Raw genomic sequence first — 25,815 nt, forward strand, 5'->3', positions numbered from 1 at the left:
AAATATTTAATTTTAAAAGTTGAGTGACTATATTAAAAATAATAATAGTTGGGTGACCAAAATAGAACAAAAAGCATAGTGAGGTGACTATTTTTATAATTTACCCTTATTTTTATAATAAATTTGATATTTTCTTTTCTTTTTATAATTTTAAGATTATTCTAGACAAATGGATGAATGAACATGGACAATCATTTGTTCAATTCGTTCTAAACTTGAATTTTTTTATTTTCTTTTGAATTTTGAATCGGCATGGACATGAATTGTCATGTTAGCATTCAATTGCTAATTTAGTGACTTTTAATGGCCATGTCAACATTGTCGGCTAATATATTAATAATATATATGTTTCGTAAAAAGATGAGAGGGACTTAATTGAAATTTTAAAATTATTTTGAATAATAATAGAAATAGGTTTTTTTATCGTAATAAAATAAGAGAAAGAAAAAAGAAAAAGAGAGAGAAAGTGGAAGTGGAAGTAAAAGAAGAAATAATAGTGGATTTTATGATACTTCCTTACCTTGGCCTATTATTGCCGTAGCCACGAGAAGCGACCTTTGGACCTCAATCTCTGTCTTTGTGTTTCTCTGTTTTGTATTATTTTTTCCTTTGTGTCATCAATGGCGAGCAGATACTGGGTGGTGTCTCTTCCGGTTCAGAACTCAGCCTCCACTCTTTGGAATAACTTACAGGATCAAATCTCCAAGCATTCCTTCGACACTCCTCTCTACCGAGTATCTATCTATCTTGTTTCTTTTCTGTTCCTCTCCTCCCCAATTAGATCTGATTTCCTAATCCTTCTCTTTTGATTGCAGTTCAATATGTCCAATCTCCGTGTTGGAACTCTTGATTCCCTACTTGCTCTCAGTGATGATCTCTTGAAAGTAATTTCCCTCTTTTTACTCATTCAATTCTTCGTCAATTTATTTTCTTTCTGCTTTTTCTTCGCCGAATTCTTGTCTACCTTAGATCTGTTCTTTTTCTAATGATTACACCGAAGCCCTCAGATTAATTTTTATCAACTTCTGATTTAGGCACTCTTGATTTGGTTTTGATTTTTGATCTTTTATTTCCTCCTTTTCTTTTGGTGATTTCGATGTATGTGCAGTCCAATACCTTTATCGAAGGAGTTTCCCACAAGATCAGGAGGCAGATCGAGGAACTGGAGAGGGTATCTGGCTTGGAAATCAATGCTCTCACTGTTGATGGAGTGCCCGTTGATTCTTATCTAACCAGGTAAAATCATTCCTAACTTCAATAAATGGATGTGGCATTCGTTATGAATCTGATAGGGTATTATGGATGATGGGTTTCGATTGAACTTGGTTTTGGTGATTTGATGGCAGGTTTGTTTGGGATGAAGCAAAGTACCCAACTATGTCCCCTTTGAGGGAGATTGTTGATGGTATTCACACTCAAGTGGCAAAGATTGAGGATGATCTCAAGGTAGTAATTCCATTTCTGGATTTTCTTATTTATACACCTTAATGCATGTTGGTTTTTTACTCGAATAGGTTGAATGGGCATTTGGGCCTTAAAGTGTTGTTTATTATGTTAGGTTCGTGTTGCTGAGTATAACAATGTGCGCGGGCAGCTTAATGCCATCAACCGAAAGCAAAGTGGAAGGTGTGACTACTGCTTCACTTGATTGTTGCATATGCCAGAATGTTTTGGTTGAATAGCTGATTTATTTCTGCCTATTTTAGCTTGGCTGTTCGTGATCTATCTAATCTAGTGAAGCCTGAGGATATCATTACTTCGGAACACCTGGTGACTCTCCTTGCAGTTGTTCCTAAGTATTCTCAGAAGGATTGGCTGTCAAGTTACGAAACATTGACTACCTATGTGGTAAAGCAATATCATTCTTGGCTCAAAGTGCTAACTCTAGCTGTCAATTCATAGCCGCTTGCTATATAAAATGCTACCTACCAGAGCAGTTATTCTTGTGATATTTTTGAAGCATCTGTGGTGCAGGAGCCTTTTATTTATTTATTATTTTTTTCATTAACATATGACAGACGGCTAGGATTGTTAGTTATTTTTAGAATTTAAATCTTGGGCTATGAACAAAGTTTTCTTTACAAGAAAGCTTAGTAACTTTACGTGCAAGAAAACCTAGTATATATAAGCAGTAAGCTTTACAGCCAATAACTTTATTATTTTTGTTCTTATTATTTTCTTTAAATTAAAAAGTGATAAACTCCCTATCTTTTCTAGAGTTCCAACTTCTTTCTAGCTCATTTTCCAGCCTTATTTCTTTTGATTACTGTTGTTTTCTCCCTAAACCACATTAATTTTGGTATGAGAACCTAACTAGATTCTAGTGTTTACGGTTGGGTTTGCCTTTTAAGCCATGGTTAGACAAATCAGAGGTCAAGGAACAGGAAATCAGGGTCAAGAAACAATATTGGCTGCAATAAGACGTGCCTTGAAGAATTGTCGTGTGCAATTTATGCTAGGTAGCCACAAGATCTGCCTAGCTAGATTGCATGTGGCAATTCTTCAATCGCACGTCGTATCGCAGCCAATTCTGTTTTTTGGCCCTGATTTTCTTTTCACAATGCCAATCTGGAAGAGTTGAACATTGTGATGCGGACCAGTTATTCCAGTTTATTGCTAGTGATGCAAGAAATAGAGTTTTTGTTTTGGGGATTAAATTTGTAGCTTTATTGATGATAAGAGTTGTTTTAGCCTATGTTGCTCGGACACTGCATTCTTCTTGAAGCACCTGTGTTCGATACTCATGTCCAACGCATGAACACGAGGATATGATCCTCCAGGATTCTCCAAATACAAATCTAATTACACCCATGTCCTATACATACTTGTATCCGACACTCACACTCAAGTCCGAGTAGCATAGGTTTTAGCTTCTTATCTAGAACTATTTCTCATATTGATTGTGGCATTCACTCTTTGTATCGGCAAACTTGTAGCTATTAAACTTAATTATTGTATGTTGAAGTCATTCTTTGTAACAAAGCAATGCATTTTCAGGTCCCTAGGTCCTCCAAGAAGTTGTATGAAGATAATGAATATGCTCTCTACACTGTTACATTATTTGGTCGTGTTGCAGACAATTTCAGAACTAGTGCACGTGAAAGAGGCTTCCAAGTGAGTACATTCAATAGTTGTTTTTTTCTATACGAGTACTAGTTTTTGGCCATTCCATGTATGGAGTACGTAATCTTAAATTTAAAAAATAAAATAACTTTTTTGGAGGATATTATATTCCCATCTTTCTGGTGCATTTCTTTTGATGCCATTCAGGTTCGTGATTTTGAATATAGTCCAGAAGCACAAGAGAGCCGAAAGCAGGAACTAGAAAAATTGGTACAAGACCAAGATATGTTGCGAAGCTCTCTTTTGCAATGGTGCTATGCTAGTTATGGAGAGGTATTGTGTATTTTCCATTTCCTTTGATATTCTCGAGTCTTTCTAAGTTTTGAACTGTTTTTTTGAAAAGTTGCTTGCCTGTAGGTTTTCAGCTCCTGGATGCACTTTTGTGCTGTACGCGTCTTTGCAGAGAGCATTCTGAGATATGGTTTACCACCATCTTTCTTGGTAATTGTGAACTCGTTGATTTTTTTTGTTGTTTCTGAATCAACATTTGGTAGATGTGTCTGACTGCTGGTTTTTAACTGATATCAGGCCTGTGTTCTATCCCCATCTGTAAAGGGTGAGAAGAAAGTGCGGAGCATCCTGGAAGGGTTATGTGATAGTGCAAACAGGCAAGTGTAAAAGGCCTCTATTTTTATTTTTGGTGTGTGTATGCTGTAAAAATGTTGAAACATGGGTCAGGCAGCTGTCATGGCTACATTTTGCTAATCTATCCGCTCAACTGGAAATTTTGTTGAAATGAGTTATAATACACATAGTGCGTTTTCTCAGTTTGTGTGTACATGAATAACAATGGGCATGCATGCATGCAAATCCTGAAGATACCGAGGTAATAGGTGATAGTGCAAAATCATTGTGAAGTCCTGAAAACAGTTGCCTAGGTAGATTGGTTTACTAAAGTTATACCCTTAGATTGATCCCCTGATTTGACATTGATCTAATCCTCTCCTTAAACAAAAAATGCAGTACATACTGGAAGACTGAAGATGAAGGTGGAGCAATGGCTGGTTTAGGAGGTGACACTGACGCCCATCCCTATGTCTCCTTCACGATCAACATTGCTTGAAACTGTTGTTGATTTCTTCAAGCATATTCATCAAGACATCAGTAATCATAATAATAATAACAGTTAATAATAATAAGAAATAAGGTAAAGCGTTGGAGATGCATTTGCTGTCTGTATATTTGGTTTGATAGATCGATTCTTTAGTTATTTATGGGCATACTCCCCTCACCTCAGCATAGCCTGCCTGCCTTCCTTTCCAGGAAAGGTTAGGGAAGAGAAGAGAAGCTCATTTTAAGGATTTTTGTGGAATATGGTGGATGAACCCTTGTGGAGAAGCTGTCTGCAACTTTTGTATTCTAAATTTTCGAAGCCTTTTAAAAATTTATTTATTCATATATATTATTACAAGATTTTGATTTCAGTAAGTGAATTGAGTCGATGACAAATCAGTGAATCTAAATTTTTATATTAAACTGACTGTTTATTTACCTATACTTTTAATAAATGAGTAAAATTGATTCACAAATCTTCACATACTGTCTCCTCGGTGCAAATCAGCTTAGAGGCCTCTCTTTCTACGGTAAAGTGATTCATAGAGAAATCAATGTTTCCTTCCATCCAATTAAGATTTTTGGTTAAAATACGTGACAAGTCCTTATACTTTTTGTAAATTTGAAATTTAATTTTTGTATTTTTATTTTTAGGAGTTTAATCCTCTTACCTTTCAGTTTCAAATTTTAGTTTAAATTGTTAAAGATTATTTTGTAAAATTTAAGTTCAATATGTCATATTTTAGTTATTTATAAAAAAAATATTAAGAATTAAATTTCGAATTTGTGAAGATTACAAAAACATTTGACATTTTAACCAAAAAGCTTTAAACCAAGGCCAGAAAAAAATAAGTGAAATTTCACCTCTAACTATCAATAAGACCAAAAGTTTTCCACACTCGCAACCAATCCAATGAGAAGGTTTTGCAGGCCTATTAAAACACTGAAAACTGCAACTGGTATAAGTATTTATATTGATTCATTAAAGAAGGATTCCAAATTCAGCAGCTGTTATCTTACCACTTCACTTAAAAGAAATTGTTAGTTGAGCATTAATGTAACAGTACAAACCATAACATAGCTTTAACTCCAAAGAATGATGATTTATTATTATTACCTGCCGCCGGCAGATGCTTGGTTTCTTCTTGTTTTGGAATTAGAATCGAATTGTATTTGTCTAGCTGTATGTATCTGAAAATAAAATACTTACTCTTCTCTCACAATTCATCCATCAACCATCTAACTCTGCTCAATCTGTACTGTTAGAAGGTACTGATGCATGCATCCCTTCATATCACTCCTCCTTAGGATGGAATGGAGCATCTCAACAGTCGGCTCTCTTTTCACACTTTGGACTCAAATTTCTTACATCCCAAATCCTTTAGACAGCCCTCATCAACACCTTGTCAATCCATGTCAAAGATGTATATATGTCACCAATAATCTCCACAGGAACAGAATCCATCTTTGAAATGATGGAATCGTTTTGAATCTCTTACAACAATTTCCCGGTCAACAATCTTTGAAATCAACTTAATGAAGGTATGACAGTCCCCACAAATCCTAAGATTCTTAATAACATGGATTGTTGCACCAGGAACCGTATGCATTATTGCAAACACAACCGCCAACTTCTCACTATGAACCCGCAATGTCAATCCTTTCTCTTCCTCATCAACATCATAGAGAACTGATGTCAACTTGGGTGTATAACCAACTCCTTGCAGCTTCACATATAGATCTTCCAGATGCTCGTATATTTTCTTATGTTGAGGATGCTCTTTATCTCCAACCAAGAAAACATGTATCCTCCCTTTCAGTTCAACCAAACTGAATCCTGGATGTTTAACCAACCCACGATCCTTCATAAGAATTCTCATTCTCTCTACGTCTTCCCACCTTCCAGCATCAGCGTATATGTTAGAAAGTAAGACATAGTACCCGCAATTATTCGAGTCTAATTCAAACAACTTATTGGCAGAAATCTCTGCAAGCTCCACATTCTTGTGAATCCTACAAGCCGCGAGAAGTGAGCCCCAGATTACAAAATCAGGTGTTACCTTCATTTGCTTGATCAAGTTGTACGCATGGTTGAGATGTCCAGCTCGTCCGAGAAGATCAACCATGCAACTATAATGTTCCAACCCAGGTTCTACTTTGAATTCTTCCTTCATTGCATTAAAACAATCCCAACCCTCTTGTACCAGACCTGCATGGCTACAAGCTGCAAGAACTGACACAAAAGTTATGTAATTTGGTGTGACCCCATCACTTATCATCTTGTAGAAGACCTCCAAAGCTTCTTTGGCACGGCCATGCATTCCATAACCAGCAATCAGGGCAGTCCATGACCTAACATTCTTCTCTTTCAGACAATTAAATACCTTCCTTGCCATTTCAACTTTCCCGCATTTGCAATACATGTCAATAATGCAGGTTCCCACTATCACATTATTCTCCAAATCCATCTTTATAACCTATGTAGAAAAGCACAAATCCTAGACCCCATTAAAGACTTGGCACTTCACAAAATAATTCTACCAAGAGATTAACTATATTAGGGAAAGTAAAGAAACTGTAATAGTACCTGGTCATGCACACACTTGCCGACTTGCAAAGCACCAGAATGAGCACAAGCTAACAGCACAGAAGAAAGTGTAATGACATTGTAATTGACATTATTATCCCTTACCATCCCATAGAAAGCCTCCAAAGCCTCATTAGACAATCCATTTAGTGCATAAACAGAAATCATAGAATTCCAAGAAATCTCATCCTTCTCAACCATCGAATCAAACACTTTCCTAGACAGATCCACATCCCCTCTTTTAGCATATGCATCCAGCAATGTATTTCCAACACCCACTTCTCCATCAAATCCCTTCTTTATGACCATTCCATGAACCCCTTCACTTGCTCCTTTTATAGGAACACGAGAACAAGCCGAAAGGACAGAAACAATAGCTACTGAATCAACAAAAACGTGTTCGTTTGCAACATCTCTATCATTTTCACTTTCCTGAATCAACAATTCCTTGAAAAGCAATAAAGCTTGACGGGGATTATTGTTCTGGACATATCCTGTAATCATAGAAGTCCAAGACACGATATTTGGTTGAGGAATTTGATCAAATAAGATTCGGGCATCTCTGAGTTGGCCACATTTTGAGTACATATCAATGAGAGCTGAGGATACAAAGAGGTCAGAGTGATAGCCAAAGATTAAAGCTTGTTGATGGGTTTGTTTTCCGGAATAAAGATCAAGCAAAGCGGAGCAAGCCTTGATAGTGCAAGGGAAAGTGGATCGGTTCGGTTTAAGAGAAAGCTTGCGCATTGAATGGAAGGCTTTGAGAGCTTGGGTAGAGTCGCCAGCGCGAGCTAAGTCGGCGATGATTGAGTTCCAAGAGGAGACGCTGGATTTGTCTAAGTATTTGTTGAACCATATTGTGAGGTTGGAGTTCGTTGAGAAGTGACTTTTCAAAGCAGTTTTGGTGAATGCTGAACTTGGATTTACAATCTTCATTGGCTTTCAGCTTTGGGTTTTTAATTTCAAGTTTCCAGTGCAGTGCTGCTTTCCTGTAAGTTATATACTTACTATTTTGACATATTGTGGGGAAAATTCAAGCTGCATCCATAACATATTTATGAAATCACCACTAGAATTTCTTTTCTTTTTCAATAATTAATTACAGTGGTTTATACTGTTATAACAGAGGCCCATATTTTCCGTACGTGATTGTACATTCTTTCTGGTGCCAATTTTAGAAAGGCAAACAGCCGTTGATACCTACAGCTTTCAAATCATATCCATAATGGTGCCAGAGTTGCCCTCTTAAGTTCGAATCTGAAGCAGCTCTTCTTGGAGTTGGTAAGTTTGAATATGAAGAAGCGCATTGAGTGACTTGTAAGAGAAGTTTGAATCAACTTCTGTACACAATGTTGTTAGATTGAAGTATTGGTTGGAACTAAAAATCCGATTGAATAGATAGTTAAACTGGTTTTCTCTATTTCTTAAAAACTTTCTAATAATTTATTTAATTAATCAACCTGAAAATCAGTAGATCAGTTCTGAAAGAGAGTATAAAAAGAAGGGAAGGAAGGAGGTGTTAAGATTAGATTAGTTGTCATAAAATTACTGAAATACCGCTGTTTAGGAGGAACTCTGTTCACTTTTCCATGTTTTGATGACTTGGGGATTGGGTTCACGTACTGCAGCAGCAAATGACAGTAACGTAATACTGTCATCCCCTCCGCTGCCGTTTCTGTCAGGTTCAGGTTCTAACAAGATTGGCTTAAGCTTCTAATTCTAATTCTAAAGCCGCAACAATTGATGAAATTTGCAGACAAACTTTATACCCTTTATTAGACTCACATGCTTAGTCCATACACACCTGCTCAGCTCATGGTGCCCACAACAGTTTGCAAATTCCACACTATACAAAATTACATCTCTCAATTGTAAAAACAAACTGCAGGCAGCCACTTATGCATCAACTATTCTCTTGAAAGTAGTAGACATCAGGTCAACTTCAAATTCCATGACAAAGGTACGGATTTCCATCGGAGCAAGCTCCACCTCCAATTTTTTTGGATCAACTGGTGCACCTCTCACCACCTTGGGATTTTCATTTTGATTTTCACTTTCTCCTTCTACTTTCCAAACAAGCCTCCTCTTCTCCATTTCTTCTCTTTCTTGATTTGCAGATAAGCTCAACTCTCTCACCTTCGCTATCTAAACAAATGCATCAACACTATAGACATTACCACCACTTCAAATTTAAATGGTTTCTAAAATAAATAAACAAAAAGACAATTAAGTGGAGCCTGGAAACTTCATTGCCTGTACCTTCTTGCCTGGAAACAGCTTCTTCAGTTCCACTTTACTCATTACAGAAAGATCACTGTCCTCTCCAACCTGTGTAATCCAATAAATGTTGTATAGAAGGTTATTTAATTAAAACTACTTTGATATGGAAAAGAAATAAGGAAAACAAACAACTATAAATTAATCCAGGGGCTCTTCTGCACCATCGCAGGGTTGGCTGGCTGTCCTTAAACACCATTTACAGTTTAAAGAATATATATGATGTCGACTGAATTCATGGTAACACTTGTTCCTGAATTGTGAAAACCATTCCTATTTCCTTTGAGATTGAAGGGTAAAAGTTTTCTCAAAGCATGTACAAGATGGAATTAAGTGAAGAGTAAAAGGCTAACCTCGTATAAATGTGCCAACCTAAGGAGGACTTTTCCATCATCAAGCTCCTGTATAGAATAGGAATATAAGTTAGAAAGGAAAGGGGAATGCAAGCAACTTGCATGTCATAATTTACCACACCACTATAGACTTTTGCAGAATGCTCCTTTTCCTTAAACTCAATATAATGCAAGTATAACAAATTAATGGATAATTGTGCATTTCGCTTTTCCCGTCCATGAAAATACCATCTACCTGAAGAGTTATAAGTGCAACATTATCAGGTAAACTATAGGAGGCATCAATTGCAGAAAATGTGGGTGTGTGAGAACTCATCCAGTTCTCTCCATCCTGCCAAGACAATTTGGCTAGTTAAAAACAAATCTCCATGACTAGAATAAATGTGGAAAAACAGAAATAGAGGAAAAAGAAAGCAACCTCTTCTGCAAATGCTAAGAGGAGGGGTGAGTATATCTCTTGGCCAAAAGAACGACGCCACTTAGCACCCTCTCCAAGTGGGTCAATTCTGTAATAATATTTTCCTTGGACCTGGATGTGTTTTGGTGAAACAAAAAGCGGGCTGATTATTAGGAGAATAAAAGCACAATTTGTAGACAAAACTACACTTGAAGATGTTAAAGCAAAAGTTGAAGTCATTTTATACATACGAACAAGTTATTAACCCCTAGATTAAAACCCATGGTTATCGGCAATAAGTGAAACTAACTTCATTTCAACTATTTGTCAACAACCTCTTGAGAATCATGCAAACCATCATCAACCAGGGGTCTTAAGAGACAAGTTAGAGCCAAACTGATAAAGGAAAATGTCAATTACACAAACAGGATCTGGATAATTTTTACTTACAGCTAGTCCTCTGCAATCATCAAGAACGCAGACTGTTTCATTTAGAGCCTCATCAACACCTCTAGAGTCATCAAGGAGCAGCCTCCTACATGGCAATAGAAATCCAAAATCATAATTATCGCCAACTATCAGGTATGCAAGTATTATACACTTGGCCATGCCATAGAAACCCACACCTTTTACGTATTGCCTTTGGGAATTTTCAATATCCACCAAGTGCTATGGTCAAGGTAATATAAGAGTAACTGAAAACAAAGTAAAGGACAGATGAAAGCAAACCTGTGGAGCATCAACTCTATTTGTCCATCCACTATGCTAGATCCTCCTAGAGATCGATCTACCAGGACCGAGAATTCTTTCTTACTATCACGAATGTAAATTCCTAAATTAATCTGCATGGGTAAAAATGCTATATGTCAAAATAGAGTCTCTCATTAACAGCAATTCTCTAAAAGTATAAACTTTATCTTTTGGAACAAAGTTACTGATGAAAAGAACATACTGGGTAATAATTTCCAGCGACTGGTTGGTTTACTTCCAGGTCCCAGTCTGTCCTAAAATCACGAATCTGCAAAAGAAAAATAAAGATTGGGTGGAGGGGAATTAAAAGTCCATAGTTTGTTACTGCTAAAAATAAGTAGTTAACAAGCGCAAACTTAAAGAAGTGTTTCTTTGCATTCTAGATTAACACAAATAACTTACTATAAGATATTTCTTTCATAATCTATCTTGGAACATGAAGGCATAGCCCAAATCTGGACTAAAGTTTGAGGCTAAAAACCATTCTGTGTCTCAAGATGGTATTCAAACAATAAGATTTAAGGCTTAATACTGCAGCATGCAATCAACATACCCGTTTAATAAAATCACGTCCATTAGAATCAGTGTAGAATGTTTTGCTGTTTTCCAGAGAAGTAGTTATCTGAGTTGCTACTTCTTTTCCAAATTCATCATCAATTGGCACAGGCCCAACCTGAGATCCAGACACGATTAATGTATACAATCCAACATGCAATTTTTTTTCTTATAAGATGGTGACAATAAAAGTAAAATGCATACAAAAACAAATAAATGAAAGAAAAAAGAAAAATGATCACTAAGCGTCAAATACTCAAGACTTTTATAAAGCCACAAAGCTGAGCAGGCCATTTGGTAAACTTACAATGAACTCAACTTCAACATGCTCCTTCTCTTTGTAAAGTCTAGTAGTCTGCAAAACATATGCCAGTAAGAAAGCTACATTCTCTAAGAAAGATAAGAGATCTGAAACTGCGAGAATAGGATATCTGTTTAGATGGGAAGAAAGCATCATAAAATTGTTAAAGAGCTCTACTGCTAACTCTTCACGATTCGGTTAGTTTCATCCACCAGCATAAAGCATTACTTAGCCACATTTTATCTAATATTAGTTCAGAAGAAAACAGAATTCTAAAGGGGAAAAAAATTACACCAACAAAAGATAAGCATCAGACAAGGCAAGACACCTGAAATATCCACGGATTGATCTGCTGATGCACCTCATTTATCAATGGTCCTTGAATAACAGTCAATGAGGCCTGAGACTTAACAAGAAGTATTAGTTTATAGATAAGGTAATTATCTGTTTGAACAAAAACTTCTTTGAATAAAACCACAGACCTGTTCAGCTTTTATGTGGTATGTGCCATTTGGACGGAAGACATATGCCCCAGAGTTCTTGTAAAAGTACCAAAATTTTTATATGAGAACAACCAACAAAGGGATACCTAGTGTTTTACTTAATTGCCAAGCAGGCAACAGTGCAATAAGAGAACATAGAATGCTAGTTTGTAACGCATGAGGAACTTCAATGTTACATATCGATACCTGGGGTGCTTTGTCGTTAACTCCATTATATCCAGTGTAATAGCTAAATGATTGTTCCACTGATTCCTCAACCTTCAAAAGTTTCAATCAAGCATTAGCCACACTGATTTTTAGCCTCATATCTCTCACCTCCTGCCATTGCAGAAAAGCAAGGAAGCACAATACAAAAACAGCAATACTGATGTGACAGTTGAAACAACCTTTTATATTCATTTGTAATCGCAGTTGAAACGGCACCAACATAAAGATATGCTTCAAGGAAGATAAAGCATCAAATAAACAACACTAATTATGTGTTACCCACCAAGTTTCTGTTGTTGACATAATTTATGATCTTCCCTGAAGGAGCTGAAAGAGTAAGCTTTAAATTTCCTTCACCAACTTCAATAGCTGGTTTCTCACCCTCCTGAAATTTGTATATAGACGATTTGGTTGATCCAGCTCCTGAAATCAGACACAGCAACAGATTGCAACAATTTATTTGCATTTGATAATCAAAGAAATAGAATCCATACTTGTTAAACTATATAACGGAATTTTTAATAAGTAGAGCAGCTACATGAGTAAACCTGGCTTTTTAGAGGCAGAGATGGTGTAAGTGCTGAAGCCAAGAGGTGGAACAGATACCGTAAATGCAATCCAATACTTAGGTACATCACCTGGGCTGCTACCTAAATATGCCCTAGCATAATACTTCCTTAGGTCCACATAGGCATCAACTATTGGAACAAGCTGTGATTCAATTTTTCTTCCCTCAGAATCATGAACAGTAACATCTTCATTAACAACCTACAACAAACCAGATAAACATATGTGATTCCTAGCACCAACACAGCCTGATAGACGAATGTAGATCTCACTAACATTTTCCGTGGTCAACTTTGATCACCTAATTAAATAAGATGCACACCAAAGAACAACTCTGGCTGCAATATTAGAGAATGCTTTTAGACAAATAATTACCTACATTTGAAGCAATGCTGTTCAAAGATGAATGTTGGATATGCAAAAATGTCCATCATGGAGATGCTCAATTTTTGTGAGTTTTTTCCTTATCCTCATGACCATGTCCATCATAGATATATCTAATTGTTATAAGTTTTTTTCTTACAATCACAACCATGTCCACTTCAATATGTCCAACAAAGGTACTCCAGAAAAAATAAAGGATTGAAGCAATATCATATAAGTAATCTCTGAAAACAAAGTTTCACAAATAGCCAATATTTATCAACAGAAAATTACTCTACAAGCTCCTTAATTTGAGGAGAAGAAAAAGGAGTTCAAGGCAAAGAGAAATGGATGTACTCACAGGAAAACGTATGACATCCTCTCTTTTCCATCCCAAAGAATTGTAGACCACAACAATCTGTCAATGAAAAGAACTAAAAATTCATTTATCTAAGAATTATTTATGAGGTCAAACAACAGACAACATGGAAAATTCCTTCTTACCAAGTTCTTTCCATGAGACAGGTCAGCTTCTGATGCAGGACAGTAAGTTATATTCAGAAGTGGACACTGGGAAAAGATCAAAGAGGTGGATAAGAAGACACATCTCACATGTAAAGCCACTTAGCTAAATTTCATATCATGATTAGTTTGAAAATCAACCGTATTACACGTGAAACTAAAATTCATCAGTCATGACTTATTACCTGCTGGAAATTGGTGGTTGGGTCACCACATCCAAAGGATGACTTCGAATCAGTTAAGCAAGCAAGTGAAGATGCAACAACCTTCTCAGCCTTTACAAAGATAACGAACAAGTATACAACTTTAAACCAAAGTGAAAAGAAATGAGTATCCAAGAAAATTGTAAGAATCAAACCCGCACCTCTGTGTAGCCTATTGATAGCCTTTTTGCATAATCATTGGCCACATGCTGCTTCTCAGTGCCTGTAACAGCATCATGATGTTGAGCAATAGCCATAGCATCTGCCAGTGAGTCCGTATTTGGCCCTGAATCATTCCTCCCTTTGAAAAATTCAAGTTGCCTTGCTGCCTGATTAAATATTCACAAATATGAACTATATGTGTTAATGAAAAAGATTATAGAACCAACTATATCACATTACAATGAATAAAGAACAGTACCAGATAGTAGCCACTCATTTTTCTAACATAGAATTTTAAAGCTGGTCTACTTGTAAAGTATCCTGTCCAGTAAGCATTTGCACGATCTGCGTATCTGGTAAGAAGTACACTAACTTCTTAGAAAATACAAAGCGTGAGAACCAAGATTTAGAGATTCTCAAGAAATGAACTCACGGAAAGTAGTCCTCAATTTTGAGAGGCCAAGATTTACTTGTAGCATATTTAGCATCAGTATATATGGATGGAGTAGAGTAGAGAGCATTGACACGTCCATCCTGCAAGTTGTCATTCAAAACCGCTTAAAACCAATGGTTTGGATTAATAATATGACATCCAAAGAGGATAAAAGCAAACCAGGTAAAGTATGCTAAAAATGTCACCAGAGAAATGAAAGAAACTAGAGATGCTCACCTTATTCACATAATGAATAAGCTTGTCCATGTTCCGGTACCAAGTGTGTGCATACTGATACCTAAAATCTGTTCCCATGGTCCACATTATGTGATTTGTTCTAGTTATGTTTGCCTGCCAATAAAACGTTTTCAGGACCGATATGGACAATTAAATCGAAGATAGAATTCTTGAAGTAAAAAGACAACATAGTTTCCAAATATATTCAGAACACACCAATCTTTCTGTGGCAGACTAGTAAATCAGGAAGGTTTTATTAAATACTGTTTTGTTTTAAATGGATAAGTATTAGGATACTTCTTTCTTATAACGAAAACAGATCCTTTTCATTGAACAAAACAAATGGTCCAGCCAAATACTTGGGTAGATACTTCTTCTAAGTAAGGTTGAACTTATTACTTATAATGATAATCTTGAAGATTATACATATTGCGGGAACTTTGCCAAAACAGGTACTTTCCACCTCATAAACTAGACCAATTATTTCAACATTAAAATATTTAATAAAGAGGAATAAAGAAAAAGGAAAAATTTTAGTAAGAAAAAAGATATCCATAAATATTAAGACCAAATAACACAAGAAGCAAAAGCAAAAACCTTAAGAAAGTTCCATAAAGTACCAAATTTCCACAAAGAGATGGGAAGGAAACCAAGATAGAAAATTCCTAACATTGCAATTTAACTTCATTTACCTGTGCTATTGCAGCGGCAACAAAGTCATTCACTCTGTCTTGGACATTGTAATCAAACAAATTGACATTATCCTGCAATAGAGGCAGCCATATTTAACTAGGACCAATTACATACTCGAGTCAACAGACTGACTAAACAAATAAGATTGAGCTTACTTGAACAACAGGGGAATCAGCATTAACTTCAAAGTAGAAACCTGGTGGAGGTTCATAATTTTCTGGGAATGCTCCTGCAAAAATCTGCAACGCAAATAAGTTCAAGTAAATAATAACTGAAGAATAATGGACTGTTGATATACATCCCCAGCCACATTTTGAAAGGTCAATAAATCAGTAAATGCAACACTATAATCATGAAGTTGAAGTACAAAATGTCATATCAAAAGCTAATCATGCATACACCAAATACAAGCAAAACAAACAAACTGTTCACCTGAGCAGATGAGCCCAGGCTCTTAGAACCGCGCCAAATAACTTCGAGACTCTTCTCTTTTTTTCGCTTAATCCTGTCTTGGTAGTCTATGCGGCCAAAGAAAAATGAGTCGAATCCCACCTTCAAACATAGAAACATAATTCTATCTAAACTATGCTGCTTGAAAAGTGAGTAACAATAACTGAAGAAGAAAACTAGCAGCAGTAGTTACAGATAGACTTACCTCCGCACCCAATAAGTAAGCCTGTACTGCAGAATGTCCAAAAGGATCAATTTGCCATCCAATTCTTGGAGTGACACCAAACTCCTCTTTTAGGAATCGATGTCCAAGAGTTGTTTGATCAATCATGTCTATGTAATGTGGTACTGCCTCATCATGCATGCACATGCCTCCGTTTCTGGAAGAAGCAGAAGAAGAGAATGAGTGGAAGTACAAACTCGTCGGGATATGACAGAAAAGAATAGTTTTTAAACATGCAACATAGAGGCAACCATGGATGTTTGGAAAAGGGTTTAGTTATGTCACGAATTACATGAACTCCAGTTGACCCGAGTTGACAAGTTTCTTGACTATACTCTGAGTTAGCTCACTCTGATCATTCCACCATCGCTGAAAAAATGCCTGCATGAATCAATTAAGACAATTAAAACGCAAACACGACATATGACATATGACACATGACAACCACATATCTCTTGCCAGTACAGTCGAGCAGCATAACCTTAAAATGGGTTTAATGCAGCGTTTTAGACAAGGAATACGAAAATTGGAGGTTAAGCTTCAAGGAAAAAATTATACTAAAGACAGTCAAAATTCGAGATTTCTTGCCTGCTCAACATAAATGAACTTGCGATTTTTGTCAGCTAACAGTGCCGGCACCAAAGAATCCAACACATTCTGCACACAAGCTCCCTAGTGGCGGAAACCCCACAGAAACAGAAATAGAAAAATATAAAAAGAAAATTTAAGATAGAATCGTAGAAATAGAGAGTGGAAGGAGAAAGGGGGCACCTGGATGGAATTGTTAGAGCCAACATAATACTGATCAACGGTTTTTAACCAACCAACATCATCATGGGTGTGAGGAACCAAATGAACATTGATTTTCCCAGCATCTATTCCAGCTGAAGTGTTATAAACCATGTATTTCGATTCAGCACATAAAACCCCCAAAAATAGCACCACGCCGATCAACTCAACAGCACCCATACTTGGCAGTTTAGTTTAGAGTGTAGGTGTGGGTGTTGGAGATTTAAGCAGTTTTAAGGTGTTGGTTTGAGTTAGAAAGGGAGAATGGAAACAAGTTTTTGGCTTCAAGCAACAGATTATGTAGCTTTAGACGTCATAAACCGAAAGGACAGCAAAGGTTTTCAGTAAAAAAAACGTTTACGAGACTCTGCTTAACAGATAAGGGAGGAGCAAGTCAAGCAAGGAAACACTCATCCAAACATTTCAGCAGTAGATGGAACAGCGGCAACTGCCATTCTTCACATTCTTTTTTGGTATTGACTTCTCCTGATGAATACCAATACCAGTTGTAGTGTAGGTATTTAGTATTATTATGATAATACTGCCATCCTGCTTCTTTCAACTTCTTCCTTATCCAAAACTTTTTTTTGAAATAAGGTAAATTATGTTATTTAACATTCGAGAAAAATATTAATATTAAAAATAAAAGTATTTTAAATTTGTAAAGACTTTTGTTGCAGTGCGCTGCTGGTCTATTAATTCAATCCGCCTCGTTTTTAATTTAGTATTATATTATATAATTTTAATTCATAAAAATTAATTTAATAATATATAATATTTTAATATAGACATTAAAATTATTAAATTGTCTATATAGAAAAGGTTAAATTCTATTATTAGTCTCTCTCTATTATGTGTAAGTTGTGAATTCAATCCTTATACTTTAACTTTTTGTTATTTTTAGTCCTTTTATTTTTCGAATTTTAAAATTGTAGTCCTTATCAAATTATAGTTGTTAAATTTATGAAGTTTTATTATTTTCAAATTTTGAAGTGGTAAATGCATTACCACATGTATAATATCATGCCAACTTGCTATTTCCACATATTACTCACAAAAAGTCAGTTAATGGCTTTAACTACTATCGTTTGCATCAATATTAAAATTTCCAGATTCGAAAAGGGACTAAGAATGATCCAATTAGAGAATATGAATTAAATCTACAATTTCATACATAGTAGAAGATTAATAGCATAATTTAACCAACCGATCTTAACTGCTACCATTTGGACCGGGACTAAAATTTCAAAATTCGAATAGTATATGGACTAAAACTAACCAATTTGAAAAGTACAATGACTAATTTTGATTAAATTAATATATAGGAACTAAATCCACAACTTATGCATAGTATAAGGACTAGTAACATAATTTAACCTATAGAAAGTTTTAATATATGAAAAAATAAAACTATTATATATTTTCAAAAATAAAAAATAATATGAACATACCTAAAATGAGTTTGAGTTAGCCATCTATAAATATGACAAGCTTTGACAAAATTATAGACCCATATTTCAATTCAAATGGACTCAAACAACATAAAATATATTAATATTATACTTAAACCCGACTCATGAATACTTCTAATTTATAAATAGAATAAGCATTGTTTTTATGGGTGAGGGTTGAGTTGCACCAAGTTGTTATGTAGTTACAATATTATATATATAATCCTTAAGGTTTAACATGGTTTAAAACATTGATTTTAAACTTTGTTCAAATTTATATATATATTTCTAAATAATTAACTTGAGTTAGTTTATGTTTGTACATAATGGTTTTTATTTAATACTTAGTAATTTTATGAATATATATTTTTAGAGATAATATATACATTGCCTCTAAATTTCATCACTTTTGTATCTAATTGGTACCTAAATATTTTTAGACTTAACTGGTACATGAACTTGGAGTCTCACACATTTTGGTAATTATGTTGTAACATTGTTAGAATGTGATGATGTGGTATAGCCATGCAATAATAGTTCAACACATGTGAGTCTAATATTATGACATGTAGCAAGTACTAATAAAATAAAATATATATATAAATTTATTAAAATTTATAGGGTTAATATGCAGATTTACCACTATACTTTAATTGGAAATTGAAAATGATCATTATACTTCACTTTGATTGAGATTTGCCATTCTCCTTGTGAACTAGAGATAAATTTATCGTTATACTTTAACCCTGTATTTAATTTTATGGCTTTACTTTTATTTGGTTAAATTTTGCCACTAAATTTAATTTCTTTTATTAAATTTTGCTATTCAGTTTTAATTTAAAACAATTCAAATGCAAAATTTATTAAAATATCTTTTTATATTTTATTTTAATATTTAATGATTATAAGTTAATTAATATAATATTAAAATTAAATAAATATTATTTTATAAAAATAAGTTTTTCTTTTACAATATATGTATTTTTATTTTTCAATTTTTATTTCATTAAATAAAAATTCTAATACTAATTTTTAATATCTATAAGTTAAATAATTTTCAAGTATTAAAATAAAATATTTGAAAGAATTTTTCTTATCAAATCATGTTTTCAAATCATCAAAATTAATATTGAGTGGTAAAATTTAATTTTAAAAATCAAATTTGAGGGCAAAATTTAGTAAAATTCAAAGTTTAGTGGTAAAATTTAATCACATAAGAGTTGAATAGCAAATTTACCCATAATTTCAAAATATAATGACAAATATCAATGAAAACAAAGTATAGTGGAAAATTTCAATACTCACCTATAGTACGATGAAAATTTACATTTTATCCTAAAATTATAAAATTATATCTAGACAGATGGATGTCTAGATTCAAATGAATTCAAATGTCATTTTCTTCTAATTTATTTTTGGATATATTTTTAGTAATTTTAATATTTAAATTTTATAAAAAATGATTATATGAATATTTTGGTATTTAAAATCCGATATTAACAATTCAGTACTTCATAAAACAAAAATTTTAAGAAAAAGACATAATAATATAATAAATAGTAAGAAGAAAAGAATTCTTAAATATTTTTCACCAAACTCATCATAATTGATTAAAATAGAGAGTTTTTTTTTTCAACCAAAACCATTTCCAAGCAAACCCCACACTTATTGAAGCAAAAACAAAGAATAAAACATGTAAATAAGGTGAATTAGACTTATAAATAAATGATCTATTTAATGTATAAAATAAAAGAGGATAAAAGAAGAGATGACTTTATCGAAGATAAATGGAACATTTTTAAGATGAGTGTCGAGAAATGTGAAAAAAATTCTAAAGTTTTAAAACTTCAATTTGATTCAATTGATTTTATCTTATGGTAATTATTATACTTTTATTAAGAATTAATTATTGTTGAATTATAATTAAATTTTTACCATAAAGTAATATAAATGAAAAGATATTATTTGTTAATACTATATATCGTATAATCTATATATTAATTTTTATTTTCTTATTCAATTAACTTTTATTTATATCGAAATATACTACTAACAATCATTTATGCCAAATCATTGCAGTGAGCGGAGTATATTTTGTTGGATGATTATATGTTTACCCCATCCATGACTATGGCTTAAAAGAAAAAGAAGGGAAAGAAGCTACTTTTTCATCTCTCCATAACCCACCAACCACTATATCAAAACACTACACAAATTATACTACCACCTAAAGCACTCTCTTTAATTATAATACAAACAACATATTTATTTCAAAAAATTAAATATCTCTTTTTCGACCACCTAACATTTGCATTTGCACTTGCAGTAAGGAAAGTTGGGATCTCCATTCGACCACAACCAGCTTGGCAGGCAGGATTAATAGCTCCAAACCTGTTACCCAATTAACTCAAAAACATGAATATTTATAAGAATGATCCAACTTCAAAAATAATGACAACATTACTTAAAATAAACCGTATTGGGCAATTTCAGCACCCCATGACCGGCACCCAAGTCAATCATCTTCCAATCATTAGCTTTTGATTGCATAGAGGTTTTAAAAAATATTTGTTTTGGTGTCGGCCCTGCAATGACTGACACCCGTATGTATTTTTATGTACTTTTTTTTAAAAAAATATGGGTATTTCCCGATTCAAAAAAATATTTTTTTATTAGGTGCCGGCGTTTAGGTGATCGGCATCAGAAAAAAAAATTAAATCTTTGTTTGGTATTTTTTTTGTGCCGGCACCCATGGCAGGAAAAAAAAAATTTAGTGTTGGCCTTATCTTTGTCGGCACCGGTGTGATTTTTAATTTTTTTCTGGCGTGCTTTGGTTGTCAAGATCGGCAACTGTTTGGTTCTTCTTCAAGCTTTGGACAATGTGACTCCTAAGCCTTCAGTTGCAAAAGAAGAGAGATTTGAAGAAAATAACACAATATTAATAGAGAAAAGCATTGAATATTTGAGAAAAAAAATAAAATGCTTTTGAGTTTAGTTTACTTATTATAGTACTTAGTAGGCAAAGAAAATAAGAGAAAAAGATGATGAAAAAAAAAGTTCAACAGTAAAAAAAAACAGAGTTTGCCATTTATGGTTTCAATAGTGAAAAAAAAAGGTTGTATATGGAATTGCATTAATAATTTTAATTAATATTCAGTGCATCTTAAAGAAAAACCAAACAGTCACCAATCCCAACAACCAAGGCACGTCGACAAAAAAAATAAATTTAAAAATCACATTAATGTTGGCAGAGAGAAGGTCGACACTAATTTTTTTTCATGCCACCACAGTGCCGACATCAAAAAATACCAAAAAAAATTTAAATTTTTTTCTCAGTGCTAACCACCTAGACATCGACAGCTAATAAAAAATAAATTTTTTAATTGGAAAATACCCATATTTAAAAAAAGTACATAAAAAAATACATACGGATGCTGACCATTGTAGTGTCGACACCAAAAAAAAATATTATTTTTAAACTCCCATGCAATCACCAGCTAATGATTAGGGGATGCTTGACTTGGGTGCCGACTATGGGGGGTATCGGCACCGCCTGACACTGTTCATTTTATATTATTCTAGTCATTATTTTTGAAGTCGGCACTGCCTGACACTGTTCTTTTTATATTATTCTCGTCATTATTTTTGAAGTTGTGTCATTCTTATGAATATTTATTTTTTGGGGTTTAGTTGGGTAAAAAGGCCAATAGCTCCTTTTTACTACACTGCATGCTTATTGTTCTTTCTTTCGATCCAAACATATATGGCACAATTATATCATAAATAATTATTAAACAGATATATAAAGAGATGAGTAATAAAATAAAACTGTCAGCCAAGGTTTCCACAGTTCTAATTCTAGAAAATAAATGAAAAAAATACATAGTTTTTCATCACAAGACATTCCTTGTGTCTTTGACCGCCATCGCTCCATCTTCTCCTTATCATGGGCTACTTTTTGAAAAAAATACATTTATGTCCTATGTTCTTTTTTGACTCACAAGAATTCTATAAATAAAAATAATCATACATGGAGGTGATCATGGGCAGGGCGGCCCGGCCTGGCCCGATAGCCCGCCCGAAATATGGGAGGGTTCCGGTAAAAATATAGGCCCGAAATATGGGTTTGGGCAAAAAACGAGGCCCGTTTAGAAAATGGGCCGGGCCTTGGGCAAAATTTTTTTAGAAAAAAATTTCTAATTTCTCCTCCCCATTTCCCATTTCCCATTTCCCTAAGCCCGTAAAAATCCCTAAGCCCTTCCCTCCTCCCTTTTTTTTTATTTTTATTTTAAAATTTTTAATTTTTATATTTCAAATTTTAAAATTTAATTTTAATTATTAGTATTGTTAAATTTGTTGATATGATGTTCCATGGGCAAGGGTTCTACTCTAAAATAAAAATAAAAATTCTTTTTATAAATCTTTATAATTTATAAAATTTTAAAATAGTAATGGTAAAATTACACTTTGCCCCTCAAATGATAAAAAAAGTTAATTTAATCTTTTAAAAACTATAAAAATATAGGCTATTAAAATGGTAAAATCATTTTTTTCTATCATTTAAAAAAATGGGCCGAGTCGGGCCGGGCTCGGGCTTAGTATATTTTTCCCGGGCCGGGCCTGGACAAAATTTTAGTCCCATATTTTGGGATGGGCCCAGGCCTAAGAAGCGGGCTGAAATTTTTTTCTAGGCCCGGGCCTAAAAAGCGGGATGAAATTTTTTTGGGCCCGGGCCTAAGAAGCGAGCTGAAATTTTTTTCTGAACCCGGACCGGCCCGGCCCGGCCCATGATCACCTCTAGTTGACGGTCTGTTTCCTAAAAACCATAACCTTAGCAAAAAATAATAATTATATAATAAATATATATATAATATTACATTCATTCACATAGATTCCCCTAAATATGCGAATAATTACAAAAATGACACATCTTATCAAATATTAATTAAACAAGATGAAGAGAGAGATTTGGTCTCGGTTTACACCATAAACATAGCACAACTTGGAGATCTGATACCAATTGTTAAAAAAAAACCTGATTTGAAAACAGTTTTCTTACATAGCGGAAAATTAAAATTTTGAAAATCAATCCGATTTGTAATATTTATAGCAATAAACCTTAACCGAATTCGTACATGTGTTTTTAGATAAGCGGATCCTTGATGTTTTTTGGCTTTCAACCAAACGATCTTCTTCGCTATTCTCGTACCATGAACTACTTTGACTGTGGGCTCGAACCAATTGAATCGAAACACAGAACTAGAAAAAGTTCTCTCCTTTTAGGGTGAGAACGAAAATTCTTTCTTCTTTAATAGAAACTAGTAAAATAGTTATTCTGAAAAAATATGTTTATAAGTTGAGAATAAATTCTCTCTATTTTTCGGTAAAATAACAATCTCTCAAAAGTTGTGTAACAACCCGATTTTGACCCTAATCGGAATAGTGGTTTCGGGACCACAAATTCGAGTCTGAAAAATATTTTAATATTATTTTATGTGTTTATTATGTGTGAATTTACTTGTGTGAAAATTTCGTGTGAAAATTCTATCGTTTGTGTGCTCGATTTTATAAAAGGACTTAATCGCGTAAAATACAAAAGTGGCTAGCAATTTGTTAAAGTGCTATATTGCCATGGCTTTTATAATGTGGGGTCCTTATGTTGATATTATACCATTGAAATTTTGAGTGGACTTTTATGGACATGGTTAGTTAATTATTAAAGTAAAATCATTAAGGTTAGTTTTGTAAATTAGTTAAATATGTTAATATAATAAAACATAAAATAAAAGCCATGCATGTTATTCATTTTTTTGGCCGAATGTGAGAAGAAAAGAAAGTCATTTACCTTGTTAAGGGTTCGGCACTTTCAAGTTTGGATTAAGGTATGGATTTAGTTCGGTTTTTGATAATTTTTATGTTTTTGAAATCGTTGCTTTGAATACTTCAAAACCCATGCCTTAATTTTGTAAATTATTGATGATTTTAAAATGTGCCATTGATGAATGCTTGAACATTGTGATAGTTGATGATGAAAAATGAAAGAAATGTGATAGATTAACATATTTTGTCTTTGAATTTTTAGTGAATTTGAGAAATTAGAGCTAAATTGTGAAAATGAATTCTTGAGGGATTAAAATGTGAAATAAATGAAATGTGTGGACTTGTATGAAGACAAGGAATATTCGGCCCTAGCTTAGTGTGGGCAAATTTTGTGTATTTTGTGTTTTGTGCAAAAAGGATTAAATTGCAAAAAGTGTAAAATGTTAGGGGCAAAATGGTAATTTGCCCATTTATGTATTTTTGGACTTAATTGAATGTTTTGATGAATAAAAAGGTTAAATTTGATTATGTTTAGATCAAGAAACGAAGAAAACGGATTTGGATCGGGGGAAAACGAAAGTAATTGAATAGTCGATCTTGTCCACTAATATCCGAGGTAAGTCTATTAGCAATTTGATGTTACTAAATCATTATATATGCATGTATATCTATTGTATTTTGATGAGCTGAAATTGAAAGTATATGGATTGAATTTGGTTAAGTATGAATGATATGTATATATATGTATCAGTTCGAAAATATATATATATGTATAAATTCTTGTTTTTAATCAAAGGTATATATATAATATATATATATACATAAGGTTCAATATATATATATATGAGCATATACATGTATAAAACCTTGGACTTGGTTAAAGGTAGGAATGTTATATATATGTATATGTGAGTTGGAACATATATTTATACTCATAAATAAGTCTTGAATATATTTAAAGGTATGAATGTTATGTATGTATATGTAATTTCAATATGTATGTATATACATGTATAAGTTTTTGTTCGAATCAAAGGTATGAAATTGTTAGCTTAGATTATCTATAAGGTGTCGAATGTATGATATATTTTCTTTGATTTGATTTTTAAGGTTATGAAATATATATGTATTTAAGTGATTCGATTAGTAAATGTATATTACTTAAGGTATGATATAAGTTAAATGATAAGATTTTAGTAGTAGAATTTAATTTATTAAGTTATATATATGTGTGAGTTTTCGGATGTATAATTAACTTATTTAGCTGAATTTGGTATTTGATCTTTATATATCTATGTGGTTTAAAGATATAGTTTATAAATTATTGAGCTGAATTTTTATGTATGGATATTATATACAAATATAGTTTGAATATGAGTTACAATTTCTGTAAATTGAGATTTTCAGGCTCAGGACCTATTAGGTTTATTGTCAGTGAAATAATTCGGACTTTAAGTCTAGCAGGCTAAGTGCCGGTGATCTGAATCAGGTTATAAACCTAGCAGGCTAAGTGCCGGTGATCTGAATCAGGTTATAAACCTAGCAGGCTAAGTGCCGGTGATCTGAATCAGGTTATAAATCTAGCAGGCTAAGTGCCGGTGATCTGAATCAGGCTATAAGCCTAGCAGGCTAAGTGCCGGTGAATATGTTAAATTAAGTGATTATACGAATTTGATATATATATATGATTTTGGGTTATATATAATGGATAAGTATATGAGCATTTGTCTATATTTATTTGATGAGCATATAAAGGTTTGGATCTCTGTGTTTAGTGAATAGGCACATATATTGGT

At 33.6% G+C, this 25,815-nt stretch overlaps 3 protein-coding genes and 1 long non-coding RNA gene across 4 annotated transcripts; 2 read left to right on the top strand and 2 right to left on the bottom strand.

The window, feature by feature from the left end:
• Nucleotides 1-455: 455 nt before the first annotated feature.
• LOC105780269 (V-type proton ATPase subunit C) lies at nucleotides 456-4,551 on the top strand. Its single transcript, XM_012604495.1, has 11 exons — nucleotides 456-734; nucleotides 816-884; nucleotides 1,109-1,236; nucleotides 1,347-1,446; nucleotides 1,559-1,626; nucleotides 1,707-1,848; nucleotides 2,998-3,114; nucleotides 3,271-3,396; nucleotides 3,481-3,564; nucleotides 3,652-3,731; nucleotides 4,087-4,551. The coding sequence occupies exons 1-11, from the start codon at nucleotides 621-623 to the stop codon at nucleotides 4,184-4,186; spliced, it is 1,128 nt and encodes a 375-aa protein (XP_012459949.1). The 5' UTR covers nucleotides 456-620; the 3' UTR covers nucleotides 4,187-4,551.
• A 396-nt stretch (nucleotides 4,552-4,947) lies between these two features.
• Nucleotides 4,948-7,865, bottom strand: LOC105779775 (pentatricopeptide repeat-containing protein At3g26782, mitochondrial). Its single transcript, XM_012603698.2, has 2 exons — nucleotides 6,764-7,865; nucleotides 4,948-6,653 (listed from the first exon to the last, which is right to left on the bottom strand). The coding sequence occupies exons 1-2, from the start codon at nucleotides 7,697-7,699 to the stop codon at nucleotides 5,610-5,612; spliced, it is 1,980 nt and encodes a 659-aa protein (XP_012459152.1). The 5' UTR covers nucleotides 7,700-7,865; the 3' UTR covers nucleotides 4,948-5,609.
• Nucleotides 7,642-8,181, top strand: LOC105779776 (uncharacterized). The gene is made up of 2 exons (XR_001129130.2): nucleotides 7,642-7,754; nucleotides 7,890-8,181. It is a non-coding gene; the product is annotated as an uncharacterized LOC105779776 (long non-coding RNA).
• Nucleotides 8,182-8,512: 331 nt separating this feature from the next.
• LOC105779774 (probable alpha-mannosidase At5g13980) lies at nucleotides 8,513-17,286 on the bottom strand. Its single transcript, XM_012603697.2, has 29 exons — nucleotides 16,731-17,286; nucleotides 16,548-16,631; nucleotides 16,252-16,340; nucleotides 15,942-16,116; nucleotides 15,719-15,838; nucleotides 15,442-15,525; nucleotides 15,286-15,357; nucleotides 14,594-14,707; nucleotides 14,357-14,457; nucleotides 14,183-14,276; nucleotides 13,923-14,090; nucleotides 13,744-13,833; nucleotides 13,541-13,606; nucleotides 13,398-13,454; nucleotides 12,655-12,874; nucleotides 12,390-12,529; nucleotides 12,086-12,157; nucleotides 11,879-11,935; nucleotides 11,725-11,796; nucleotides 11,403-11,450; nucleotides 11,094-11,213; nucleotides 10,743-10,808; nucleotides 10,520-10,632; nucleotides 10,241-10,325; nucleotides 9,812-9,922; nucleotides 9,629-9,724; nucleotides 9,394-9,441; nucleotides 9,023-9,091; nucleotides 8,513-8,908 (listed from the first exon to the last, which is right to left on the bottom strand). Exons 1-29 carry the CDS (start codon nucleotides 16,926-16,928, stop codon nucleotides 8,660-8,662), a joined length of 3,078 nt encoding a protein of 1,025 aa, XP_012459151.1. The 5' UTR covers nucleotides 16,929-17,286; the 3' UTR covers nucleotides 8,513-8,659.
• Between the last annotated feature and the right edge of the window lie 8,529 nt (nucleotides 17,287-25,815).

The sequence above is a fragment of the Gossypium raimondii genome, chromosome 4 (assembly GCF_025698545.1).
Source record: "Gossypium raimondii isolate GPD5lz chromosome 4, ASM2569854v1, whole genome shotgun sequence".
Classification (NCBI taxonomy): Eukaryota; Viridiplantae; Streptophyta; class Magnoliopsida; order Malvales; family Malvaceae; genus Gossypium; species Gossypium raimondii.